This window comes from Desmodus rotundus, chromosome 7, assembly GCF_022682495.2.
Source record: "Desmodus rotundus isolate HL8 chromosome 7, HLdesRot8A.1, whole genome shotgun sequence".
NCBI lineage: Eukaryota > Metazoa > Chordata > Mammalia > Chiroptera > Phyllostomidae > Desmodus > Desmodus rotundus.
In genome coordinates this window covers 105,043,180-105,066,582 of record NC_071393.1, presented here as the reverse complement: position 1 = coordinate 105,066,582, position 23,403 = coordinate 105,043,180, and the positions used below count along the sequence as shown (strand labels likewise).

At 43.2% G+C, this 23,403-nt stretch overlaps 1 protein-coding gene across 5 annotated transcripts in view; it reads right to left on the bottom strand.

Moving 5' to 3' along the window:
- DAAM1 (dishevelled associated activator of morphogenesis 1) overlaps positions 1 to 23,403 on the bottom strand; it is a 150,700-nt gene that overhangs the window by 32,350 nt on the left and 94,947 nt on the right. For all 5 annotated transcript variants that reach the window (XM_024567810.4, XM_053929185.2, XM_045202018.2 and 2 more), the window contains exons 4-15: positions 19,325 to 19,396; positions 13,991 to 14,085; positions 11,802 to 12,135; positions 11,072 to 11,182; positions 10,533 to 10,636; positions 10,191 to 10,257; positions 9,851 to 9,968; positions 9,289 to 9,427; positions 8,949 to 9,007; positions 5,718 to 5,905; positions 4,934 to 5,233; positions 4,524 to 4,631 (exon numbers count right to left, since the gene is read on the bottom strand). In XM_024567810.4, the coding sequence (XP_024423578.2) occupies positions 4,524 to 4,631; positions 4,934 to 5,233; positions 5,718 to 5,905; positions 8,949 to 9,007; positions 9,289 to 9,427; positions 9,851 to 9,968; positions 10,191 to 10,257; positions 10,533 to 10,636; positions 11,072 to 11,182; positions 11,802 to 12,135; positions 13,991 to 14,085; positions 19,325 to 19,396 (1,695 nt within the window). The remainder of the gene's footprint in view (positions 1 to 4,523; positions 4,632 to 4,933; positions 5,234 to 5,717; positions 5,906 to 8,948; positions 9,008 to 9,288; positions 9,428 to 9,850; positions 9,969 to 10,190; positions 10,258 to 10,532; positions 10,637 to 11,071; positions 11,183 to 11,801; positions 12,136 to 13,990; positions 14,086 to 19,324; positions 19,397 to 23,403) is intronic.

Sequence of the window (23,403 nt, the reverse complement as noted above, 5' to 3'; positions counted from 1 at the left end):
TTATCATTCCAGAGGTGAGGATGAGGAATGCCATGGAGAGTTTGGTTAATTGTTAGCCTTATGATTCCCAGTCCGTTAACCATCACATTTTAAATTAAATCACAAAGCTTATTAGATAGGGTATGATAAAAATAACAATGTTTCCAGTCCTATTTCCAATACGTTAACATTCTTTTCTGACTGTTTAAATTCTTCACTAACTGGCTTGAGCCAACATAATAGAATCATCTGTATTTGGCTTCACGTAACAGGATGTCTGACTTTTCCAGATGACTTTTGGTGTAGAGTGTTGGGTGTGGAATGTAAGCAGGAACTTGGGGCTTGCATTTTCAGGAGCTAGTCCTGATAGATTCCTATAGATAGGGTTCCACAATGAAATAATGACTCAACGCTTCTTGGATAATAATAGCCCTTACATGAAAGGTTCTTAATCTTTTTGAGGTTGAGATTCCTTGCAAATCTGGTAAAAGCTAGGGATCCCTCTCCAGAAAAATGCATATACTAATATTTATATAAACTCTGCATTTGATTAACTCTTGCCATGGAGTCTAGTTATAGAACCTCTACCTTATACTTTAGTCTTAAGAAAAACCATAATTTATAATTTCCTTTCTGGCATTCATGTGTCATAGCTAAGGACCAAGATTACTGGAATAAATATTCTAAATCACAATTTTCCAATGTGGAAACTAGATATACAGAATAATGAAAAATGTTAAAAGAATAAAAAGAAAATTTTCGTGACCACTTATAAAAATCAGAAGATACCATTAAAAGTTTCAACGGGACCCCAAGAATGATTCGTGTAGTACACACTAGCTGGGGAGATCAGATCCTGCACCTGAGGTGGCAGTTGGCCTTCGGGCCCTGAATCAGAGCAGAAAGGCTTTCTGTGTGCTTGCTGATAACACAACCTGTAAAGAAGGGGTGTCCCCAGGCAAAGAGCAGGGAGGAGGAATGGAGACAGTGAGCTGTTAACTTATTGCTACAAAAATATGACTCCCCTTCAGCAAATGTCAAGTTCATTTCCCTCTGTCCAACTACATGGATAGGGAGAATGAATTTATAACATCTCAAGATGAACCTTCCCATAGAACCGAGATGAACAGTGCCTAACTGTATCTGAAGTAGCATTATTATGCAATGCACTACATTGTATGATAAAGTGAAGACTTTTGTAGCTGTTTGTATAATATAGTTTTAATGAGAAAAAGGGGTTTTGAGATTAAAGAAACTGACTTTCAAATGAGCTTTTGGAATGTGAGCAGGGGAATAACCGCATGCTATTAAATTCCATTTCACGTGGCATGTAAGCTTTACATAATCAGCTCTGTACACCTTTGATATCCACACCAAAAAAAAAAAAAAAAAAAAAAATCCTGAATAAGAATGGTCTTGTTCTTAAAACTGCAGTTGAAGAAAATCCCCTCCCAAACCCGACCTTCATAATGAATACAACCATAGCACAAGAACAACGTGCAACTAAGAACCAGGCTGCGTGGACACCTGGCTGTGCAGGAGGTGGCTGTGCCGCCTGTCCCGACACTGCACAGCACTGAGCCATGTTGCATTTTCTGTGAAACAGGAGTCACACTCGCGTCACAGAACGAGAGTGAGGATCAAATTAAACAGTAAGTGTAAGAGCTCCCTGAGGACTAAACTTTGGGGCTGATGAGACCGGGAGCTGTCTACATCGTCCTCAGCACCAAAACTGCGGATCAAGTTTGATTATCATCTGTTAGTTCATCTTACGGTTCTTCAAAGATTTCTCTCATCTCTGCTCTTATACTCCACGTTGCACTGTAGGCCTGTGCGACAGTTTAATACATTTGCATCATTTGAAGTACTTCATATAACAAAACAGTGTAAATATTTGTCTTATTTTTAATGATACACTTCTCAAATCCATGGAGCATATCTTGTATGTGTATGTTCATACACTCGTATCAAATCTTTCCTAAATGTCATTAATCAGTGTTCACCTAACTTAAACTGACCTGATACTTGACACTTTTTCTTCTCCAAAATCTTCCTCTTGCAGCATGCGTACAGACAACGGCATGCACGTGTTCCCCTCCTGTCGGAGAAATTTACTCGGCCCAACAACTGGATGGGGTACAGAGAGTTTGACCAGGGTTTTTTTTTTAACTATGCAGGGAATAAGGAGGAGATATCATAGGAAAAATAGGTTCCCAGTATTCATCAGGGAGTGGAAAAGAAAGCGGTTCAAGTGTGATAATTATATAGTACTTTGCCAAGACTCAAATGAAAATGCATAGGTGACATTGTCACCAGTTATGAGACTGGAGGACATTCAACGACAGGCACCCTGTTTCCTTTATTCTGTCCTACACCTTCCTATTATAATGCCTGCATCTTTCGATTTTCTGTCCCTCAACGTTCAGTAAATTCAATTAAATGGCGCAAATTTCCTTCATTTGGGAAATATATTTATGCCTTAAAAGTTCTCAACTCAAATTCTTGCACCAAGAGGAGAAATGTACTTGAATCAAGCCAAGCAGGTGTGTTGAAATTTTTCTCTAGGAAGTGCTATTGAAAATGTCACAAATGATTCTATTTACCAGTCTACTTAGTGTTAAGTACAGCTGAAATGTTCTGGTCTTTCCTGACTGGAAGGACTACTGATTACTCAAACAGTGACTGGTTGCTAGGAGACAATTACCCAGTTGCCAGGCTTTCTGCAATCTTGTCTCCTAGAGCTCTTGAGAACTGTCCACATATTTGTCCCAGAGCATTTTGGCAGCATCCTTTTGCACCTTCTGCTGAAAGCCAGTTAATTACAAGTCTTATAAACTTGGGTCTTTCAACCACCTGCCTTCATAATAAGTGCAACCCACATGCTCAGACTTGAATAGCATCATTTGGAATAACTGCTGTTTTCCCTTCCTTTAATTTGCTTCCCTAACCTTCACCTTCATCAACCGAAATGGACCAGTTTTAGTGGCTGAAACTGAAGGAGGAAATCAATGGGGCATGTAATGAGGTCGGAAAATTATTTGAATCTACCAGGAAATCAGCTAAAATAGCCTAAGACTTCATGTCAAGGCCCAGGGAATACGTTCCTGTGACAGCAGAGAGAGGAGGCCCTTTGCAGCCAATCAGGAACGAGTCTGCACTGAACACCTGCTGTGTGAGGGCTCTAAACACACGCTTTATTTGAAAGGTAAAGGGTCTTGCTTCCCACTGGACAACATCTTCTTGTCTCACCTTCCAGTCCTTCTTGCCTTTAAAGGTGTATACAACCCTGCACAAGTTTGCCTCCACACTTCTGCGCGGCCCCAGCGAAGGGCTCCTATTTTAGGGCTATGTTGCCATGACTGGCAACTGTTTGAGTTTCTGTTCTTTTTTAAAACAGCATTAAAATGCACTGCAGGGACGCTTTCCCTCTAAGTGAAAATATTCTGGCTAAAGGACATAACCACTTTTTTTTCTTTTTCAATTTCAGATGTCTCAAAGGCCATTTTGAAAATAAAAGCCCTCAGCTTCTGTTTCTCCCTCAGCCTCAGGCTATCGCCTGCACCCCCCGCCCCCCACTGGCGCTCCATGCTTGGCAGTTCTGTTCTGAGACACTTTTCCTTAGGAGCCAGGCCAAGCCCAAGCGGCCTCGGAAGCACACTGCTTGTCTGAGGGTGCGCTCCTATTTAAGACGTACTCTGCTCTCCTCACCTTCCCTCTCCTACGGTCATCCCTCTCACGCTCGGGACTTCATGTTTCCCTTCCCAGATCCCACTCCACCTTTCCCTTGTTCTTCCAAAACCCTCTGAACCTAGCCACCATGCCAGGACCTCTTCTGGTCCACCCTGAAGAGGTCCTACTAAGATGCCCTCTCAAGGAGTGAGAGGTGCCACACATGTGAGCAGGGCTCACTCGTGACACTGACCACTTGGCCAGTCAGCAATCACTGGGTCACATGCTCTCACTGGTCCTATCGTGACTGCTGACATCTGTGCACTTCCTCGGCCTCCCCAGCCCTCTTCAGAGTCAATCACGGTCCCGACACAGTAAAAACTTCTCTCTAGGTCCTAGCTAGCCACCAGAATTTAGCTCTTTATCAACCCCCATGCTTCTAAAGGCTCCATCTATTTGAAACAAATAGCCCACTTCTGATAATAACCATTTGCTATATATATATTTAAAAGTCAGATAAACTACAATGGCTTCAGAAATAAATGCTATTTTGACTAAGTACCAGGGATAATAATATACAGAACTTCCACCAATGGAGACAAGGTCTTAGACACACAGCAGCTCCCTAACAAGAAGCTCACACACACACACACACACACACACACACACCCCTTCGACATGTTTACACGCCCACACACTGACAGGCACACACGTGTGGACACACATGCCATGCTGCTTTGCAGGAACATGCCGGGGTAAACCGAACAGCCGAGAACTAAGATGCCTATCGTGTCATGGTTCTGGCAGATGGCCCAGGGATCAGGCACAGAGACATGTTTACCCTTCTGCACCATCTGGAGGGCACATGCTGTTACCTGCTGTCTTTGGTAGGCAGAGAAAGTTCGCTCCAGGTCTTCAAGATCTAGAATTTTGAAGACTTTTGTATCATCGATTTCAGTCCATACAGTTCCTTCCAGTTTGTTCTGCAAACATTAAATTAGTAAGTGCTAGGGTTTACAGTTACACACAAAAAGAACAGACATGGTTATATTTTCAAATGCTGCTATTCCCAATTTTTCATTCCACCAGATCCTCAAAGCGAGCTTGCTTCAAACGTGTCGCATATTCCAGGAGATGTATCACTTAAATATCTGAGCTGGTGAGAATCCTGAGTCCATACTAGAAGATGAAATCACTTAACAGCCAGGGCTGCTCCCCCTTCCTGTGCCAGCACAGTGAGCTGCTGATGCCATCGATCAGACAGGGCACTGAACAAATGGCTTACCTCGGGCAGCTTAGACCAGTTGAAGGACTTCAGGGCGTTGGTGGGTTGAGGAATGTTTTTCTTCTTCAGTGTCAGACCCAGTGGAGCACCCGGAGGTGGCATGACTCCCCCTAAGGGAGGGGGCCCTGGGGGAGGAGGAGGACCACCAGGAGGGAGGGGCGGGGGTGGAGGAGGAAGCATTCCCCCTGGTAGAGGTGGGGGTGGCGGGGGAGGAAGGAGAGATCCTGGCACAGAGGAAGGAAAGGGTCCCCCTGGGGCCCCGGGTGAGGGTCCACCCGGGACTGAAGCACAGACGGCCCTCTGCAAAGATAAAATAGGAAAAGAGAAAATCAATAGAAGGAGTAAATTCATTGGATGGTTTTGAGAGTCTGATGCTTTGCCCAAAATTATAGAGAAAGTCACACCTCTGAGAACGTCGGTTTTGAGGAACATTACGTAAAACAGACCTTCCAGGCCCTGGTGGCCTCTACTGGGTCAGACCTTTGTATGTGGCACTCTAGTGCTTGTCTGCAAAGCGTCCCCATGCCTCTCACTTCTTGAACCATCATCCAGTTTGGTTTTCATGAAATCAGTTTTCACTTTAACCTTGCTCTGTATTAGCGGATCTGTATTAACATTTAAAAACACCCCCCTCAAATCGCCTCTGCTGCCCAACCTACGTGGCAGTAGAAGGAGCGAGTTTCCCAACCACTGTGCGACATCAGGAGACAGCTCAGGTTTTATTCCCCCAGTCAGGAGCTGGCCACTTAAGGACGAGGGGCTCCAGGCTGCCCTTGGTCCTCACCCTGCTGAGCTCGTGGAGCTGGGCCGTGAGATCCGCCACCTGCTGCTTGACTTGCTTATGCTCAGTGGTCTCCTTTTCAAGCTTCTCTTTCATTTTGTTTAAGGTCTGCATCATCTCCTCCTTCTCTTGGGTCTTGGCGTCACATTCTCTCTCTTTCTTTTCCAATTTCTGTTGTAGCTCGTTGTGCTCTGCACATGAAAACAATCAGAGATGAAAACAAGGGGCTCTTCAAAGCTGAAGCATTTTCTCTAAAAAGGAAATTGAGGACTGTGAGTCTCTTTACTGGGTAAATACTATTGCTCTTCTTCCCCATCAAGGGGAGCGACTTGTGGGTTCAATGGTGTTTGTACTTCAAGGGGGCTTCAGATGGGCAACTTTATTAACTACAACGCTTTGTAAAAGATGGAAGAAGAGACCCTAGAATCACGGTTCTTGTGGAGGAGAATGGTGCCTGTTGGATAATTAATTCAGAATCCTGTCATAGAAATGGCCTGTTACCGACACTAGGGAAAACGAATATTAAAAGGGCCTCCTCTCACAAATTAGAAATGCGGAGAAGCCCAGGGTTTATCAACTAGGTTTTCTGGCTTATGTCCGTCCGACTAGCAGAGGGGCTGAAAGGGAGGATCTAGCACTGTGAGGAAATGCTGCCACCAGACCCAGTATTTGTTCCAAAGCAGTCATTTTTCCCATCCCCCCTCAGATAGCGACTTGAACTTGAAGAATTTTATGCCTCTGGCAAACGATTCTTAACACTTACGGAAGAAAATGTTATCGCTTTCAGCACTGAGTATCTTATGAGAATCACCATAATATGGGGGAAAAATATGAGCTCTCCCCAGCAGTTTAACTGACTTCCCCAATCCTGCTACAATGGAACAAGGCATCCAATGTAGTGATAATGCTTATTTACATTGCCAGCACGCCTGCCGGCTCTAGCGCTGATGAGAGTGATGAGCTTTGGAAAATTGGACTAATGAAGTTTAAGCTGCAGATCTTAATTTCAAATACTTGGCCCCAATTCCTATTCTTTTTACATCAATAAACCCACTAGAGATATAACCCATTGGGGCAGAGCTATACAGAATTAGTCTCTACGTTTGAATTTGAGAACACATTAAAATTTTACTTTCTCTGTCTCTTACTTTCCCTCTTCTGAGCCTTCCAAACTCAGAGTCTGCAGAGAAGGGTTCGAGACACTGAAATCCTTGGCTTTTACCGGCCGTGGAGTGAAGGGAACCATTAACGCACTGTTGCCAGTGCCACCGTTTGTGCAGTCAGAGACCCACCTGCAACCCCCCTCAGTGTTTCCCCGTCTCCTCCTTCTCTCTCCACTCCATTCCCCTCTGACGGCTGTGAGACATGACTTCCCATCACCAGCCATTAGACTCTGACAGATCTGGCCTTGCCTCAGAACCTCCTGAGAACAACATCTCAGGACCCCCGGGCCTCATCCCAGGAAGTCTCCTCTGTAGGCCGGGGGCTTGCGGATCTGTGGTTTTCAAGGGCTCCGGACATGCTTCTGTGTAATGCCAGATTTGGGAAGCTCTCCACAAACGGCACCCATTTGCCAGCCTAACGGATTCTCCCCACAAACGACAGCCATTTGCTAAGCTTTCATTCAGCACTCACTAGGGAGTTTGCTGCACTAGAGGGAATTCTCTCCACCTCTCAGGTCCACAGAATGTCCTGTCTCCTCACAGCTCCACCCTCGGACGAATTCATCAGCACTCTTTAATACAACTTTGCTACTTGAAGCTTCCAGAAAAGAATTTTATCTACAATGTCTCCTTTCACACTCTACCCTTGACCTCACTTTAAAACATCCTGTTCTCCTTCTGACCATTTTCTCTTGTACCACTGCAGCCTCCTAAATCCTACAAAAGTCCCCATCATCTACTGTGCAGCTAGCATGTGCCAGAAACTATGCTACGGTCCTTACATTCCTTTTGTCATTTTACCTCCATGAGAACTCTGGGATTTAGACTTATAATCGCTGTTTTACAGAGAAGGAGACTGTGGGAGAAGAGAACGTGACTCAGCCTACCCACACGCTCAGGAGCAGAGCTGAGAGACCCAGAGCCCAGCACAGTGCCTGACATACTGGCACTCAAGAAGTAACCACCGAAGGCATGACTAAATGACCCAAAGCTTATGTCCCGAGTTCTCCCCTCAGCCTGCACACCTGAGCCTCCATTGTCGAAGGGTGCAACCCCACAATACCACTCACTGACCATCTCTCTTTGGTATAATCTCTTTACCCTAACTTTTAGTCAGTGTTTCTATTTTTTTCCTATAGAAGTTTCTGAAATTTACTTATAAAAACGGATGTGGAACCTTACTTTTAAAAAAGCAATCCGATTCACATGAGGAACCTGGAATATTCCAGTACTTCACATTCAGTTTTTTCCTGTAGCAGCGGTGGCCCTGCTTTTCTGCTCAATGGAAAGGACAAATGTGACCAGACGGAAGGAGCTGCTTTAGCATCTCTTGGACCTACTTTTTAACACTAAGTATCTGGTGAGTGCTCTTGTACCTCACTGGCTGCGAGTCACTTGGACAAGGAGCAGGAAGTCATCATCCACATAGTGAAGGAGGAGTGGCTGGGAGTGGGACTGTTTTCTCACAGGGGCCAACTTCGATTTGCTAAGATTTTGAAGGAGGGGAGAAAGTTACATCCATTCTGTGAGAGGCACAAACGACCTTCCTGTCCTTCGATGCTCTGTGTTAACCTATCCAAATACTCACCAATAACGGGCTTGTTCATGTCTCATAACACACATCTCTGTAATGACAGAGATCCTCTGCATGCTGTCTCTTTTTGTAACTGATGCCAAATGTAAAGTCGCATGAAGAATTGGGCTGCTGAAACCAAGTGCCCTGTTTTTCTTTTAGAATTCTGGGTAATCCCTGGTGCTCCTTATCTCATTTCTTAAAATTCAGTGTGCTTTAAAGAGCAGGTATGGAATAGGGGATGGGGTGGGAAGGTTGATAGTGAAGAAAATTAGAATTAACAAATATTGAGTAAAAGGGTAAAATATTTGGGAAACTAAAGTAGCTTAATTCAAGAAAAATCAGTAGGAAATGCCCTTAAGACAAGAAAAAGAAAGTTGTATGCACTAAAGTTAGTAAGAGACATCGATGTAAATTTCTGAAATACACAGAAAGTAGAGTCAGTTGCCCAGTAACCAACACTGTGGTCTCCTTTCTCGGCAGGGCCTCCTCACGTACCTTTTCTCATTTTTTCTGCTTGTTCTTTCCACTGCTTAACTTCGTTTTCATTAACCAGCCTGTGTAACAGTTAAAGGAGCATTTGTTACAAAACGTTAGAAAGACCACTGCTAAATGCATGCTCTCTAGGTACAAAAATAGCCTACCACAGAGAAAACCCTCAGCATGCGTAAGCCCATTAAAATCCACATGATACTTAGCTATAATACATGTGTATATAAAAGATTTGTATTTGACCTCTAAAACATTTCAGTTCTCCTGGCTGCTATTTTAAAGTAGGATTAAAATGAATGCCTTACATTGCCACTATTATCTTAGAGCAAAATGAGAAGAAACTTACATCCGTACAACGTTCTTAATATTAAAGTTTTCCAAAGGAGTGGAGTCAGGGTCCTGTCCTTTGTCATTTTGGATAACGATCTGCTGTATAATTCTATCCAGCAGGAGCCAGTACTGAACAGTGTTGCCGCTTCTCTTGTCTAAAAAAGAAAACAGTGGTAGAAAATACTTCAAATTATTTCTAAACCAGAATGGCTATTTTTCAACAGTGGTCACCCGAAGACCCAGTCACAGACCCAGAGATGTGTTAACATCTGTACCTCCACTTCCCAAGGTTTCTGGAATTCAGACCCGCGATGATCATTTATTTCATTGAGAGGAACTTTCTACCCCTTTCTGAATGTGTCGTAAGGCATATATTTATTTTTAAAATCATTATAACTTATGAAATCATTATAAGTTATATAATTGCATTTTGAGCACTTTACAACACCCCATAGGCTGGCTATAACAAAACCAAGGTTTGAAATCCCCAGTGTGCACCCAACCTAATCAGCACTGTGCAGAAGAGAGCCGTTCGGAAGATGTCCAAACATTCAAGGATAAGTGTCACAAACACTCACAAGGCATTTGGAGGCAGTGGTGCAGGATGGACATGAAGTGAGGGTAAGCTTCACTGTGAGTCAGCCTCTTCCTGGTCAGCTCAAACATCTGAGTCGCACTTTTTGTGTCTATGTGAACCTATTTCATGGGAAAAAGAAATCTAAGCCAAACACCCAAGTTCCTCAATTCCCACAACGCAAGGTAGGCGAGTCACAGGCAAACAGAAGCTCATCCCGCCACTCAGGTAGCAACGCAGAACGCTGAGGGTGCTCTTGGGTCACACCGCTCCGTGACACGCGTGGCGGCGGGGAAAGCCCCTGAGCTGACGAGTCTAGTCAGGCTGACTGTGAGCATACGTACCAGCTCAAATCTTTTGGCAAATTCTAGTTCATCTTCATTTCGGAGCATTTCAAAAAAGTCCAAATGCCTGAAAGACAGTTAAAAAGAAGACATTAAAAGTGGAACACCCCACCAACACAGAAATGTAGGAATCAAGTCTAGGGTATGGGTGCAGGGCCAGTGCCAAAACCCACACTGAGTTCTCTGCACTGCGTGCTGCTTCTTTCATCAAGAAAGTCTTAGTATAAAATACCATCAGCTGGATTAACATTCTGGCGCAAGCCCCTGAAGTTACCGACAGGTTACGAGTAGTTCACAGGGTGGCCTTACACGCAGGGAAAAGGCATGAGCTGTCTGACTTACCTATCTAATGTCGAATTTTCATGTTCCCTCAATTTATCTATCACAGGTTGAATTCCTAACATCAGAAATTCATAGCGAAGATGAAGTCTAAAGTCCAAACTTTCCTGTAGGTAAAAGGGTGAGAAAATACATACTTATGCTTTTTAGACTACACAGTCAGTAATCTTTTCTTTTAACGCAAATTCTCAGGCCCTGCCCTGGACCAAGTGTATCAGCAATGCTGGGCGGGAGACCTGGAAACCTGTGTTGTTGTTGTTGTTTGTTTGTTTTTAAATATTTTACTAATTTTTTTAGAGAGAGGGGGAGGGAGGAAGAGAGGGAGTGAAACATCAATGGGTTGCTTCTTGCACACGCCCCGACTGGGACTAAACCTGCAACCCAGGCACATGGTTTGACCAGGAATCAAACCGGTGACCTTTCAGTTCAAAGTCCGACGCTCAGCCCACTGGGCTGCAGCAGCCAGGGCTATCGTCAGTAATCTTTGTAATAAATAGTCTTTAATAACATATGCTTTACACTGTGATACGAAAGGCTCTTACCACGCCCGCGCCTTGACTGAGCACCGCGTTGATGAAGGACATGATGGCGGTCTTCAGGCTCACTTCATCCCGATACCGCCCTGTGCTTTTGTCCAAGTCATTGATCAACGTCTACCAAGGACACAAACGTTAAAAAAGAGGAGTGAATCGTTACTACCCTTACACTCATTTTATTAATTTTGTTATCCTCAGCACTTTTATAATCTTGTGGTTAATCAGAATTACACTGATCCACAGAAAACCACTTTTAAAAAATTGAGGCCTAAAAACTTTTTCAAAATTCTTAATATCATATATATTCATATGTAAGTTTACAATATATATTGCAAACAAAGTACAAAAGACTGTGCTTCATTAACTCTGCTTGCTTTTTATGCGTGAGTATAAAGGTAGTGACATGATCTCACTGTTTATAGTGATCCCAAATCAAGAGGGCAACCTGTAGCATTTTCAGGGAACACCCCACTCAGTGGGCTCAGGCGATGTGTGCTCTATAGCGTGTAGCAAGCAGGGCCATGTGTTCAAGCTCAGTAAATCCAAAAGCCCAGGTTGATCAACTACAGAAAGCATACTCTACTCTCTGGTATCAAAACCTAAGAGGAAAGAAATTGCTTAACATCGCAGTGTGAGCCGTCACCGCCCAGGGAAATCTGAGTTATGTTCCCGGCTCAGTGCTGGGAAAGGCACCTGTCGAGGGGCGAGTGCAGCAGTGGAGAGGGGACACACCCACCTGAAAGCGGGTCCTTTCGCTGGCGTACTTCTGATAGTGCAGCATGGCCTGAAGGACCTTCTTGTGGCCCCCGGGAACCAGGCACACGGCGCCCAAGATTTCCAGCACAGCCACCTTCGTTTTAATGTTCTCTGTGCTCAGACTCTGAGCAATGACATTAATACTATCAGAATGCGCCAGGACATGAGCCCGACCTTGAGAGTTGTTCATTAGCGCTTTGATACATCCAATGAGAGAGGTATGTATGCGAGACTCTGAGGTCTCGTAGTCCATGGTCTTTAGAAAGTTGAGAATACATGACAGACCATCCAAGTCAATGAATCTGGTTACAAACCTGTCGGGAGGAGGTTAAAATGTATCAGACTTCAGTCTCTTTGGAATTTTGTATTAGCTCTTAATGGACCCTTAACGGAAAAGTTTAGGAGGTGCCGAGCAGGAGAAGGAAGAAGATACAGTTCCTAAAGTACCAAAAGGCTTACAGTGATGGAAGCCTTCTTAATTCCTCGCCTCTCCCTCCGCACAGACCCAATGGTCAGGTCTAACCAGAAGTGTGGGAAAAAATCTCCATTTGAGGTAAACAGATCTCAACTAACACAAAAAACCAATTAACAGATCATATAAGCACAGAAGGTCAGAAGAAGGCACTCAGAACATTTGCCTTAGGTTGTTTTCTGCTGGTGCTGTGTTATCGCAGCCCCCAGCCCCCATGTGAGGACCACTGAGGCAGGCAGGCCGCACATCAGTGAAAGTCAGAGAGAACCCTTCAACTCCAGAGTATTTGCTTGCCAAACCAAAGATAATCTGTATCCCTAAGGTTTTGTAGCAAAACCCTTTATTTGTATGGCATGCTACACAGAATCTAAACATATAAAACAAATAAGTGCAATACTTTATCATTATGTATTAATTTTATTGATATTTATGGCATTTATTTACTGTAAAGTCAATTAACAAGAATAATTCATAATGTACACTAGCATGTTAAGCCTCTGAAAAGTTCAGAAGTAATGTAACCTGTTTATCTGACTACCCTAGAAATTTCCAAACTTATTTAGTCTTGGGTACCCACTAACATCTGAGAACGGGGACCACATCCATGGAGGGAAACACTCACCTAGTTAGGACAGGCTAGAAAACCAGCTGGCTTCATTCATAGCACTCGTGCTAATAGGATGTCCCAATAAGTCCGAAATCCCACCAAACCTTAGCGGCATTAATGGAAAATGAAGGTGTGGGAGGCACACAGTAGAAACCAATTGTGCACCCTCTTTTTAATAAGTGTTTTTGAGATATAATTCAAATGCCATAAAATTCACACTTCTAAATGTATAATCAATTTTGTGACTTTTTAGTGTATTCAGAGTTGTGCAACCATTGCCACTATGTGATTTTTAGAATAGTTATCAATTTAATTACCCCCAAATACCATTTCCCCTTCATGTCCAGCCCAGGCAATCACTAATCTTTCTGTCTCTATGCATTGGCATTTGCTGGCTATTTCCTATAGATGGAATCATATAATACGTAGCTCTCTGCGTCTGGCTTCCTTCAGTTCGCACATATTATTTTCAAGGTTCATTTATATTGTAAGGTGTACCAGTACTCCATTCTTTTTTATGGCTGAATAAACCATTGTATGGATTTATCATACTGTGTTTATTCATGAGGTGATAGAATTTGGGTTGTTTCTACTTTTTGTCTATTCTGGATGATGCTGACATGAATATTTGCACATAGGACTTCTGCAGGATACTTTTTGCATTTCCCTTGGCTGCACGTGGAGGAGTACAATTGTGGGTCATGTGGCAACACTGTGCTTAACATTCTGAGAAACTGCTCAACTGTCTTCCAAAGTGGCTGCACCATTTTCCATTCCCAACAGCAACTGATGAGGGTGGCAATTTCTCCACATCCACACCAACACTTGTTAGTCTCTGTCTTCTTAAATTTTAGCCATTTTAATGGCTGCTTGCATATCTTTTAATGAAAGAAAATCAATTTATTGAATGTCCAGTGATTAAAATATTTCATCTATGGTTCAATTGCATGCTTTTAATTTAAGACTGCCTCAAAAGTTTGGCTACTGCAGGGGAAAGAATAAGAAAGTAAGAAAAGGGAGGAAGAAAGAATAGAGAAGAAAATAAAAAGAAAAGAGACAAGTGGTACACACTACCCAGGAAAAAAATTACCTCATTGGTTTTGTCCTAAGTGCTGTCTTCAAACTCTCTATAGTTTTACTTCTCTCTTCTTCTTCTTCCTTCTCTAACGCCAGCAGAGACTTCCTCTGTGCAAAGGAAACTGAAGTTACTTCTTCCAATTTTGTGTTTTAATGATAGGACAAGCAAGACAAACACCCAGGTTACATGCTACTGTCACTTTTAATACAAATACATAATAAATCTAAAACAAAGATTTACGAGAAGCCAAAATGTAGAGCAAAGCACCAAGAATTCTACAGATTTGTTATCTCTACTAAAAGTTAGTTCTTTCAAATTTTAAACAAAGCTTTAAGGAAATGTTTAGAAATCAGCAGAGGTTAAGTTGTCCAAATGTTTGTGTAACTACTCTATAACTACACGCATAAAGATACCGCTATTTATATTTGATAGAAAGAAGAGTGACCCTGTAGTTAATTGTAACATCCTGGGCAATTAAAGTCAGTAACATTTTCACACTATCAAACTGAGGTGCGCAGCAATCCTGCCGCCCTATTGCTCCCATTCCCCAGATGAAAAGTGTAACCTTTTACCATTTTTTGTTAATTAATTATTTTTTTAAGGAAGAATTAAACTGGACCTGATACTAAGATGGACAATTCCTTCAGAGGAAACGTTTAAGTTTTAGAAATGACTCAACCTCCCTTGGAAATCAGGATAAGGAGGGCGTGAGGGTGTGTGCGTGTGTGGGTGTGAGCGCACACACGCACTCTCCGTACCCAGGGGGCTGCCAGAACAGTGCTTCTCAACTTTAACATGGATACGAGTCACCTGGGCACCTTGCTGAAGCATGGGTTCTGACGTGGGGTGCCTGGGGTGAAGCCTAACACGCTGCACTTCTGACTAGCTTCCGTGCAACACGGATGCTGGGGTCTGTGGGCCTCGCTGGGAAAAGCAAGGCTCTAAGGAAGCGAGTCTCAGGTGATATTCTAAAGTCATGAATGCTTATAAACTTGGAAGGCTTATAAACTTGTTAAAAAGTCTCTTCCATTCCCTTCACCCCACGATCAGCTAATTGTACCGAAAGTACCCCCAGTGGCAAGGCCCCAGATGCCTCTACCTTTGTGACCACTGGTCCCTTGTACACTGGTCTAGTCTTAGTTTCTTCAATGTCACCGATTCTGATAAAATGCACAACTGGGGAACAGACTGGTGTATTGAAAAATAAATGTTTGCTCTTATCCCGTGTGTCACAATGATGCAGTCTCTCCCTTCCTTTCAGCACCACTAACCACCAAGGGGGCGGGGGGACTCTACTCCATCCCTCACCCCCCCCCAAGTTAGTGGTATTGGTATTAAGTAACTAGATGTTAACGGAAGCCTAACTTCGACTTCATAATTAGGGGAGGAAAGCCCAAAGCAAACAAATATATCGGTATCATTTTTGACAACTGAAGTAAAAATCAGTGAAGCCTTGTTTTTTAAACTGTTATTGTTCCTGCTAAAGCTGTCCTCTGGCTGGTGATGCGTCCGGACAGCTGTCACCAGAGGATGGTCAGGGAAGAAGCTGTGTGCAGAAATAGCCAATGAATTCCTTCACAGCTCTGCGAACCCATCCCCTGGGAAATTCGGCACAAGTACGGCCAAGTACATTTAACCTCCTACGGCACAGCTGAACTCTAGCCTCTCAAGCAACCACTGTGAATCTGCAGCTCAGAATCAAGCCTTTTACGAATATCACTCCTTGTTCCTAAGCTTAATCACAGAAAACTACCCCCAAATTAAAGACTACTCACGTTTTTCCTTGTGGCTCACTAAAACTAAGAGGAGATACATGTATTTATCCTACCAGTCTTGAAGAAGATGGAACAGCTGTGTAAAAGCAGATGACACCGTGTTTCTCCCTAGTGGACTTGGGAGGTTTATGAAAAGTCAAGAAAGCTAAATTGGAATTTCCTTTCCCAATATAAGGACCATTATTTTCCTCTCAAAACAAAATACGCTCTTTTTTGTATATGATATTAGATATAAATCTAAGATTATTTATTGTATTGAGAAACTGAGGATATGTAGATGAATCTAACATTCTAATGTGACTTTTCAAAATAAAATAACTTATAGAAAGTCAAGATTTCTAGCTTCACATTTAGGAGGAGGGCTTCATTTGCAACTCTTTGTGGAAAAGGGGGATATGCCTACATTTCTGAAAATGGCTGTTATACCAAACACCCAGTATGCACCTTGGCACATGCAGGACAGGCCTGTGACCCTCTTTGGGTGCTTTGTGCACTTACTAAATCCCTGCTCTCATGAGAAGTGGGAAAGAGACAAAGTGTGTCCTGGCGGAGGATGCTCTGGTCAAAGCTGCTAGAGCATGCACTGGGAACGTGCAGGGTCGCGGGAAAGGCACAAATGAGGCCCAGAAATCATCCCAGCCTGGGAGTGTGGGGCCAAGCGCCCGTTTGGAACATTTCATTGGTGTGAAATCACTAAGTCAGCAGGCTAAGCACACTGAATTTCATCTCCCATCCTTCCTTCCTGAGTGCACGGAGGTCACACACAAGGAAGGCCTGGGTCCTCCCAGAACCCTGCGGGGCTGCGCTCTTTCATTGCTCTGTTTTTCGCTCTTTAACAGATCATTCAGGGGTCCTTTAAGAATAAAGCATTCTTGTTAGGAGGCTTACGTAAGTAACTGAACTTGTTCCACAAACAGCTTCACAAACCAGTAAGTGCCGCGGTCCTTGACCTGGACTGTTTATCACTCAAGGCCTGTCCCTTAAAGAAAACAGATGCCTGCCCCACTTCAGAAAAGTTGAGGGTGTGTGTGTGAGGGGGGTGGATTACCAGGCCTCTTTTACAGGTTTTTAACCCAAGTTAGCGAGAAGCAAATTGGAAAGGAGTCTTTGAGCTCAGGAATGATAGGTTTAAATTCCAGCTGTACCACTTCCTAATTAGATGACCTTGGGCAAGGTAACCTTTCTCTGATCTCAGACTCCTTATCTATAAATAGCACTTAGAGCAAAGGGCACTTGTAAGCCTTTCAAACCACATGTAAAGTGCCTGTTATACTGCTTATCACATGACCCACACTCAATAGCAGCAGTTGCTACTGATGCTGAAGACAACGGGATGATGACAATGGACAAATGCCCGTTCAACAATTTCCTAAGCGCAGAACCAGAGTTGAGCTGCCAGGCCATAAAAGGATTTGAAGAAACTGTGTGCGTTTCCAATCCCGGGACAAAGCCTCAGGACTTCTACCTTGTGTTGTGAGGTATTCTCTAAGATGTGTTATCACAGAGATTAGCCAGAACTATGGGAGGAGGTGGTGGCAACAGGCATGGTGAGGAAAACAGAAAATTCCGCAGTTTCCAGTCTCATGAGGCCTCCTTATTGCTTTATGCGCACAGCAGTTCCCAGGTCTCCTCAATTCATGAACTGTTAATGCCTTTTACCTTTAACCCCGCAAAGATGCTGGCTGGGACCTTGAAGGAGCATTAGAAAGCTTTGTTAGGTGTTTAACACATAAAGAACAGCAAAGTGGCTGACAATTTAACAGCCTTGAATTCTCTTGGAAAGAACTTTGGATTGGAAGCAAATATAATTAGAATGCGCACAACTCGTGCATGTGGTGAGTGCAGCAAAGGGCCGTCCAAGGAACTGGATGGAGAAAGGTGGCTCCTGAAGGAGGGTCACAGACTGGCGCGTCACGGGCACCCGGAGCCGGAAAGGAGCCAGGCTGACTCCCAACAAGGCATGGGTCAATTCACTAAAGGACAAATTAACCTAACTGCCCTGAAATTTGAAGAAAGGAAAAATCCATAGTGTTTAGTGCTTCTTCAGTTACAGAAGTGAGTTCATGGACAAAGAAGCTCCGCTACCCTTGTTAGATCCCAGACGATGCTGACTTAATTAGAAAGAGACCCTGCCTTTATCCCCTAACAGCAAAGAACAAGCATTTTGAAAATAACCTTCACGTGCAGGAAATGTAAATGGCTCTACATTATCATGGTTTAGGCGGAAGCGCAGAAAATCCCTGATGGTCATCACGAGCCTCACATTCTGCTAACACATTCATACAAAGGTTTAAGTCACCCTCTCTTCATCTTCTCCACTGTGTAGGAGGCCTTGTATGAGAAGGGTGTGGTGGTTATTTTCTGTTCTTTTCTGCTGTGCTTTTAGACTAGAAACCCTTGGGGCAAAAGCCTCTATAATTTATACAGCTCTGTTCACATTTACCAGGCTGTTTATTATTCATCGTGTGACAGCAGAAGCAGCATCTTCAAAGGAGAGGCTAGAAAAGAGGAAGTTACCAACAGTCAAGGCCTCCCTGAAAGTTTAGCAAAAGTGTGAATGATTCACATGTTCCAGTCAGTTTTTAACTTTTGCAGCAGGAGCAAAATGTCTTTTTTTTTAAGTGATAAGAAACTAAGTCTTCATAAGGACTCTGGGGGAAGGCAAGAAAGAAAGAGGTAGAGAAAAGCATTATGGAAGCTATCATCTGTTTGGACAGTATGAACTCAAAGCTGAATCTAACAGACTGACTCTTAAACTCATGAGTGTGTCCAGTGAGGCAAAGACTGTGTTCTACTGCAGGCAATGGAAACAGGATTTAAGTTACGGAGGCTCAAATGTTGGTGACTTGTTTTCTGCTGCGCATTTCAGAAAGGATCAGCATGTGGCTTCTCAAGCTGCTCGGAATGCGGAAGTAACGGAGACATCCACGTGACCAGCACGCAGATTGTAGACACGGAGAATGCACTTGAAGCAATGATTAAACCAAAAATACATGTACCAAAATACATTCCCAAGGACATCTCAGTGGGTGTTGTTATCATCATCATGCCTTTTCATAACACCACTTACACCATGCATGCACTTTTTGTTATTTATATGAGTAAAGAGTGCCTTGGTGCCCAGTGAAACCAAGAACCCAGGAACTAAGCAAATCCTCAGTAAAGAAGAGAATGGGAGGAGAACAATGAAGAGATAGTTTCATTGTACTATTTTTAAATGACAATAACTTTTAGAATAGTGCTGCTATAACTGAACTCCAAATAATTACAACAGCAATTGCAAGTTAAAGTTGAACATAAGCCAGATTTAAGATTAGATTTCCTTTTATAACATTAAATTCACATTTGAGGGTGTGCTGATTTTATTTAAAACATACTGGAAAAAAATTTTTTTGCCATGTACCACTCCTGCCTGCCACTCCCCCTTTTCCCAACAGCGAGCATTTGGAACGGAGTTGGAAAGATAATGACATTGGGTCGTTCTTACTCCAGTGGACTTATTGCGCAACGGCGTGCTTTGTACCAGACCTGTACTGTAAACCGCGTGTCGGAGAACAGAAAGGATACCTACAGCAGCCATGGAATTCAGCTGATCGATGTAGAATTCAGGCCAACTCGTCGCTCCCTTGTTTTCTTCCTGATCCTAAGGAGAGAAACAACACCGTGATATACCACCAGATGTATTCACACGCAGGCCATAAGCACATCCGGTTTCCAGCATCTAGAAAGTGGCCCACACAAACCGCTGGAAGGCATTGAGATAGAAAGTATCTGTCTGTAAATGTTGGCTTTCCATCATCAGACTGGCCACTGGACTAGGGTGGTCTCCCCTATCAATTTCCAGAGCGCTGACACAGTCACCTTGGGCAGGGCACTGTGCTTGCTGCCAGGACAAAGGATCTCCAAGGTCTGTGTCACACTGAGGACAGTGCTGCTGGACTGACCATTCGTCCAGATGAAATCCACAAGAGAAAGAAAGTTGTCTTTCAAGATGAACGCAAGATTTATCCAGTTGTTAACTAGATTTTTTCAGTTAAGTTTACCCAGCAGAAAGTAAAAATTTTGAAGGAGGGTTTAATCTGATGTGACCAAACTAGGTATTGCTTCAATGAGGATGGAGAATAAAGCCTGACATTGAATGGAAGGCAATAAAATGAACACACATTGGTCCCAGGCCCAGACCTCAGGCTATGACAGATTGTGAGTTTGGATAAAAAATGCAATGCATCGCAGCTTAAGAGAACTGAACCCCAAGGAATTCAGGAACCTATTTCTAAACTGCGCAGCCAGTCTCATGTCTTACAAACCAGAGGGACTCGAAGCCCCCAGGGCTTCTGTGGATGGGAGGTCTGTGCCAAACGGAACTCACAATTCCAGAATGAACGAACGAAGCGGGCAGCTCCACAGGAGCCATCGAGTCGCTCAGAAGGCGGTGTTGTGGCTGTGGGCTCCACGCACGTTTCTGCTGCAAGCCATTTGTGATCAAACAGACTCAAAAAGGAAAATTTCAGCTATTCTCTAGCCTCACATTCAGGGAGCAGCGTAGTACAATGAACCTCCCCCCACCCCGCCCCATCCCCTCGGAGAAGATACTAGACCAGTTACTAGTACCTGTTATCACATAATGAAGTATTTATTACCTATTAACTGGTGTCAGAATCCCAGTTCTCAGGACAGCAGTTTAGGGGGTGGGGGGACTTTTAATTTCAGTTCTACACTTTCTCTCAAAAATACACTTTCTGTAAGCAATCTTTCTAGACAGGTCTACTTGTCTACTTGGGTAAGAAAAATGAAACGTAGTTTCAAAACCATTCTTTAAGTAGTCACAAAAAGGGGGCGAAGTAACTATTGCTTACAGTGCCTTAAAAGCTGGCAGTAACTGATACCTGAACTCAGGCGGTTGCATGAATTTCACTTAGAGACTGAACAAGCCAGATGATGGGGACAAAGGCTGCCCCAGCGGCTTTGAAGTTGGGCTGGATTACACTTCCATGGTTCCAAAAGGCTTAGGAAATCTGATGAGTTTTTAGAAGAGCCCTTGATTATTATTTAACATATGTTACTAAACTAGCTAAATGGCAGTGGAAAGGCCTAACCCTTCTCTCCCCTTAAAATGGAGCAGTAAAGTTCGCACAACCCCGCTGTCACCAGCCTGCTCAGCGAGCCAAAGCCCATGATGATATCCAACGGTATTTGAACCTATAAAATGAAATAGAAGGTGCCAGATCTTTTTATTCCCCCAAACTAGGGCAAATTTCCAGAACTACAACAAAGTCACTCCCCGTGTTCAGGGTCCCATGAGAGGCTGTCTGTTGTAAGCTTAATAGTCATGGTTATAAAACAGAGCTCATTTTAGAAACTGAAGATTAATATAAATGGAGAAATTGCTACACTTTGGAAATGCTTTAATGATGTAAACAGATTAATAGTAGACCTAGATACCGTAGTCAAAATAAGGGGAAGACTTATTTTCATTTCACATGCCTCAGGACTGAGAAAATCAAATGAGCTCACGTATGTGAAAACTTCTCGTAAATGTACCAAGCGTAGTCACTACACTCCGGGGGGGCAGGTCTCAGAGTTCTCCAGTCTATCAGTGCATCTCTGGTTTCCCTTGTGCGACCCTGGTCCTTCTACACAGATGTGTGCTCCAGTAGCCAACCGCAATTCCCATCTGCCAATCAACTCTCCCCTGCCTGGTGTGGCTGCCAGAGTGCGCAGTTCTAAGGAGGCACAGAACAGAAGGAAAAGAGTGCGACTGCTCCCTGGGAGTCCCCTGAGGAGCACTGGACACTGAGACAAGCCAGGAGAGAGCTGCTCCCCGGGACGTCCATGAAACAAACCGCTGATGGAGTCAACGTGTATACTGCTCCTGGAAGGCAACTGGGTCCTTGTTTTACCACCTCTAGCAGGTGTTATACTTCAAGCCATCTGTCTCAATTCTATGTATTTGTTCTGGAGAAACAAGTGGGAAATATACCAGATGGTATAAAATGTATAAAGGAAGTTATAATGGAAGCAATAGCAGAATCTAATACATATATAGCTCACTGTTCTAGGCACTGTGCTCATTTCATCTACTCCATGAAGTAGGTGTTGTTACGATACCCACTTTAATAAAGAGGAAACAAGAGGCAAAGAGGGGTCGGGTGAGATGCCAAAGGTCACCTTGCCAAAAATTCAGAGTCAGTAGGAAAGAATCAGAGCAACTTCTTTCTAAGATTTGACCTCAGACAAACCGCAAGCAATACACATTAAGTGCAAAGCTGGCCTTTCTCTCTTAACCACTTCCCTACAGGAAACTCACACACGGTCACTTCTATCGCCATCAACAGACGTGCATTTGAATCCTCAGTCACTACCTTAAGTGACTAAAAGGCCAGCAAGACAAGTGACTTCTCTGTGTGACTCAGTTTTAGTTTCCTTATCTGTAAAATGGGTGCCTACCTTGTAAGGTCATTGTGAAGAACTGAAGAAGTTTATACAGGTTAAAGAAGCACTGGGAACAACATACACAGAACATGCTCGATGAATGTTAGTTACGATGACAATGAGACTGTCCCAGAATCTCGAGCTGTGGCCATTCTAAGTTCCTGTTACTACGACTGTAAAAGTTGGAGCAACCAGTCTGGAGGTCAATTTTGGCAGAAACTGTCAAATTAAAACACACACAGCCTTTGACCCTATAAGTCTACCTTCAGGAATTTAGGCCACAATCACATATTTAGATTTGCACAGGTATATATTGCAAGGAACTTTTCTTCCCTGTTAGTGCTGTTCGAATTAGTAAATCATAAAATTAACCAATAAAAAGGGGGAAGGTGGAACACATTATCTTGTAGCAGGAATAAAGAACAAAATAGTTATGTAATGATATGAAAAATGATGAAATGTACTGAGGTAAAAGTACTTCAGAATATTATTTCCTACTTGTAGAAAAAATATGTACACTTTACACACCAATATTTCTGAAAATATATACAATTCAATTTAACAACAGCTACCTCTCAGCAGCAGTAGGTCTTGTACTTGAACTTGTGCGCGATCCAAACTTCTACAAAGAACATGCACCGTTTTCACAATTAAAACAAAGTTCGGAAGCAGGCCATGCTCCAACAGGACAAGAGCTTTGCTCTTGCTGCTGCTCTGTGCAAAGTGAAACGCATCAAGTCGTGACCTGCAACGTTTGGGGTATCTCTGTTCTCCTCCCTTGGGGGCGCCCCACAGCAGATATTTAAAAACATTTCTCTAATTGTCTTCCTTTCACAGCTTTTCTATTTCTCAAATTCACTATAACCTATAACCCCAATATCAACCACCTGTGCAGAGAAAGAAACTGTGATTTGGACTAAGATTTATGTACCCAAAGCGTGCTAAAGTTCCCTCAATTTCCACCCTTACATATCTGTGTGGCAACCAATACCTTGGTAGCAGCTGAAGTTTTTCAGTAATATATAAGTGGGGCTCAGCATAGTTTAAAAATTAAGTCTTTAAAAATAAAAACCTTTGAAATTAAAACAGGGCAAAATTTCAGTAGGGTCATTTCCCAAGTAATGATACATAAGAACTAGTAGAGTTTTTCTTCAGTTTAAGATGCTCTTGGTAAGGCCCAAAATGGGCTGTGCGAAGGTCAATCAACGGTAACGGACA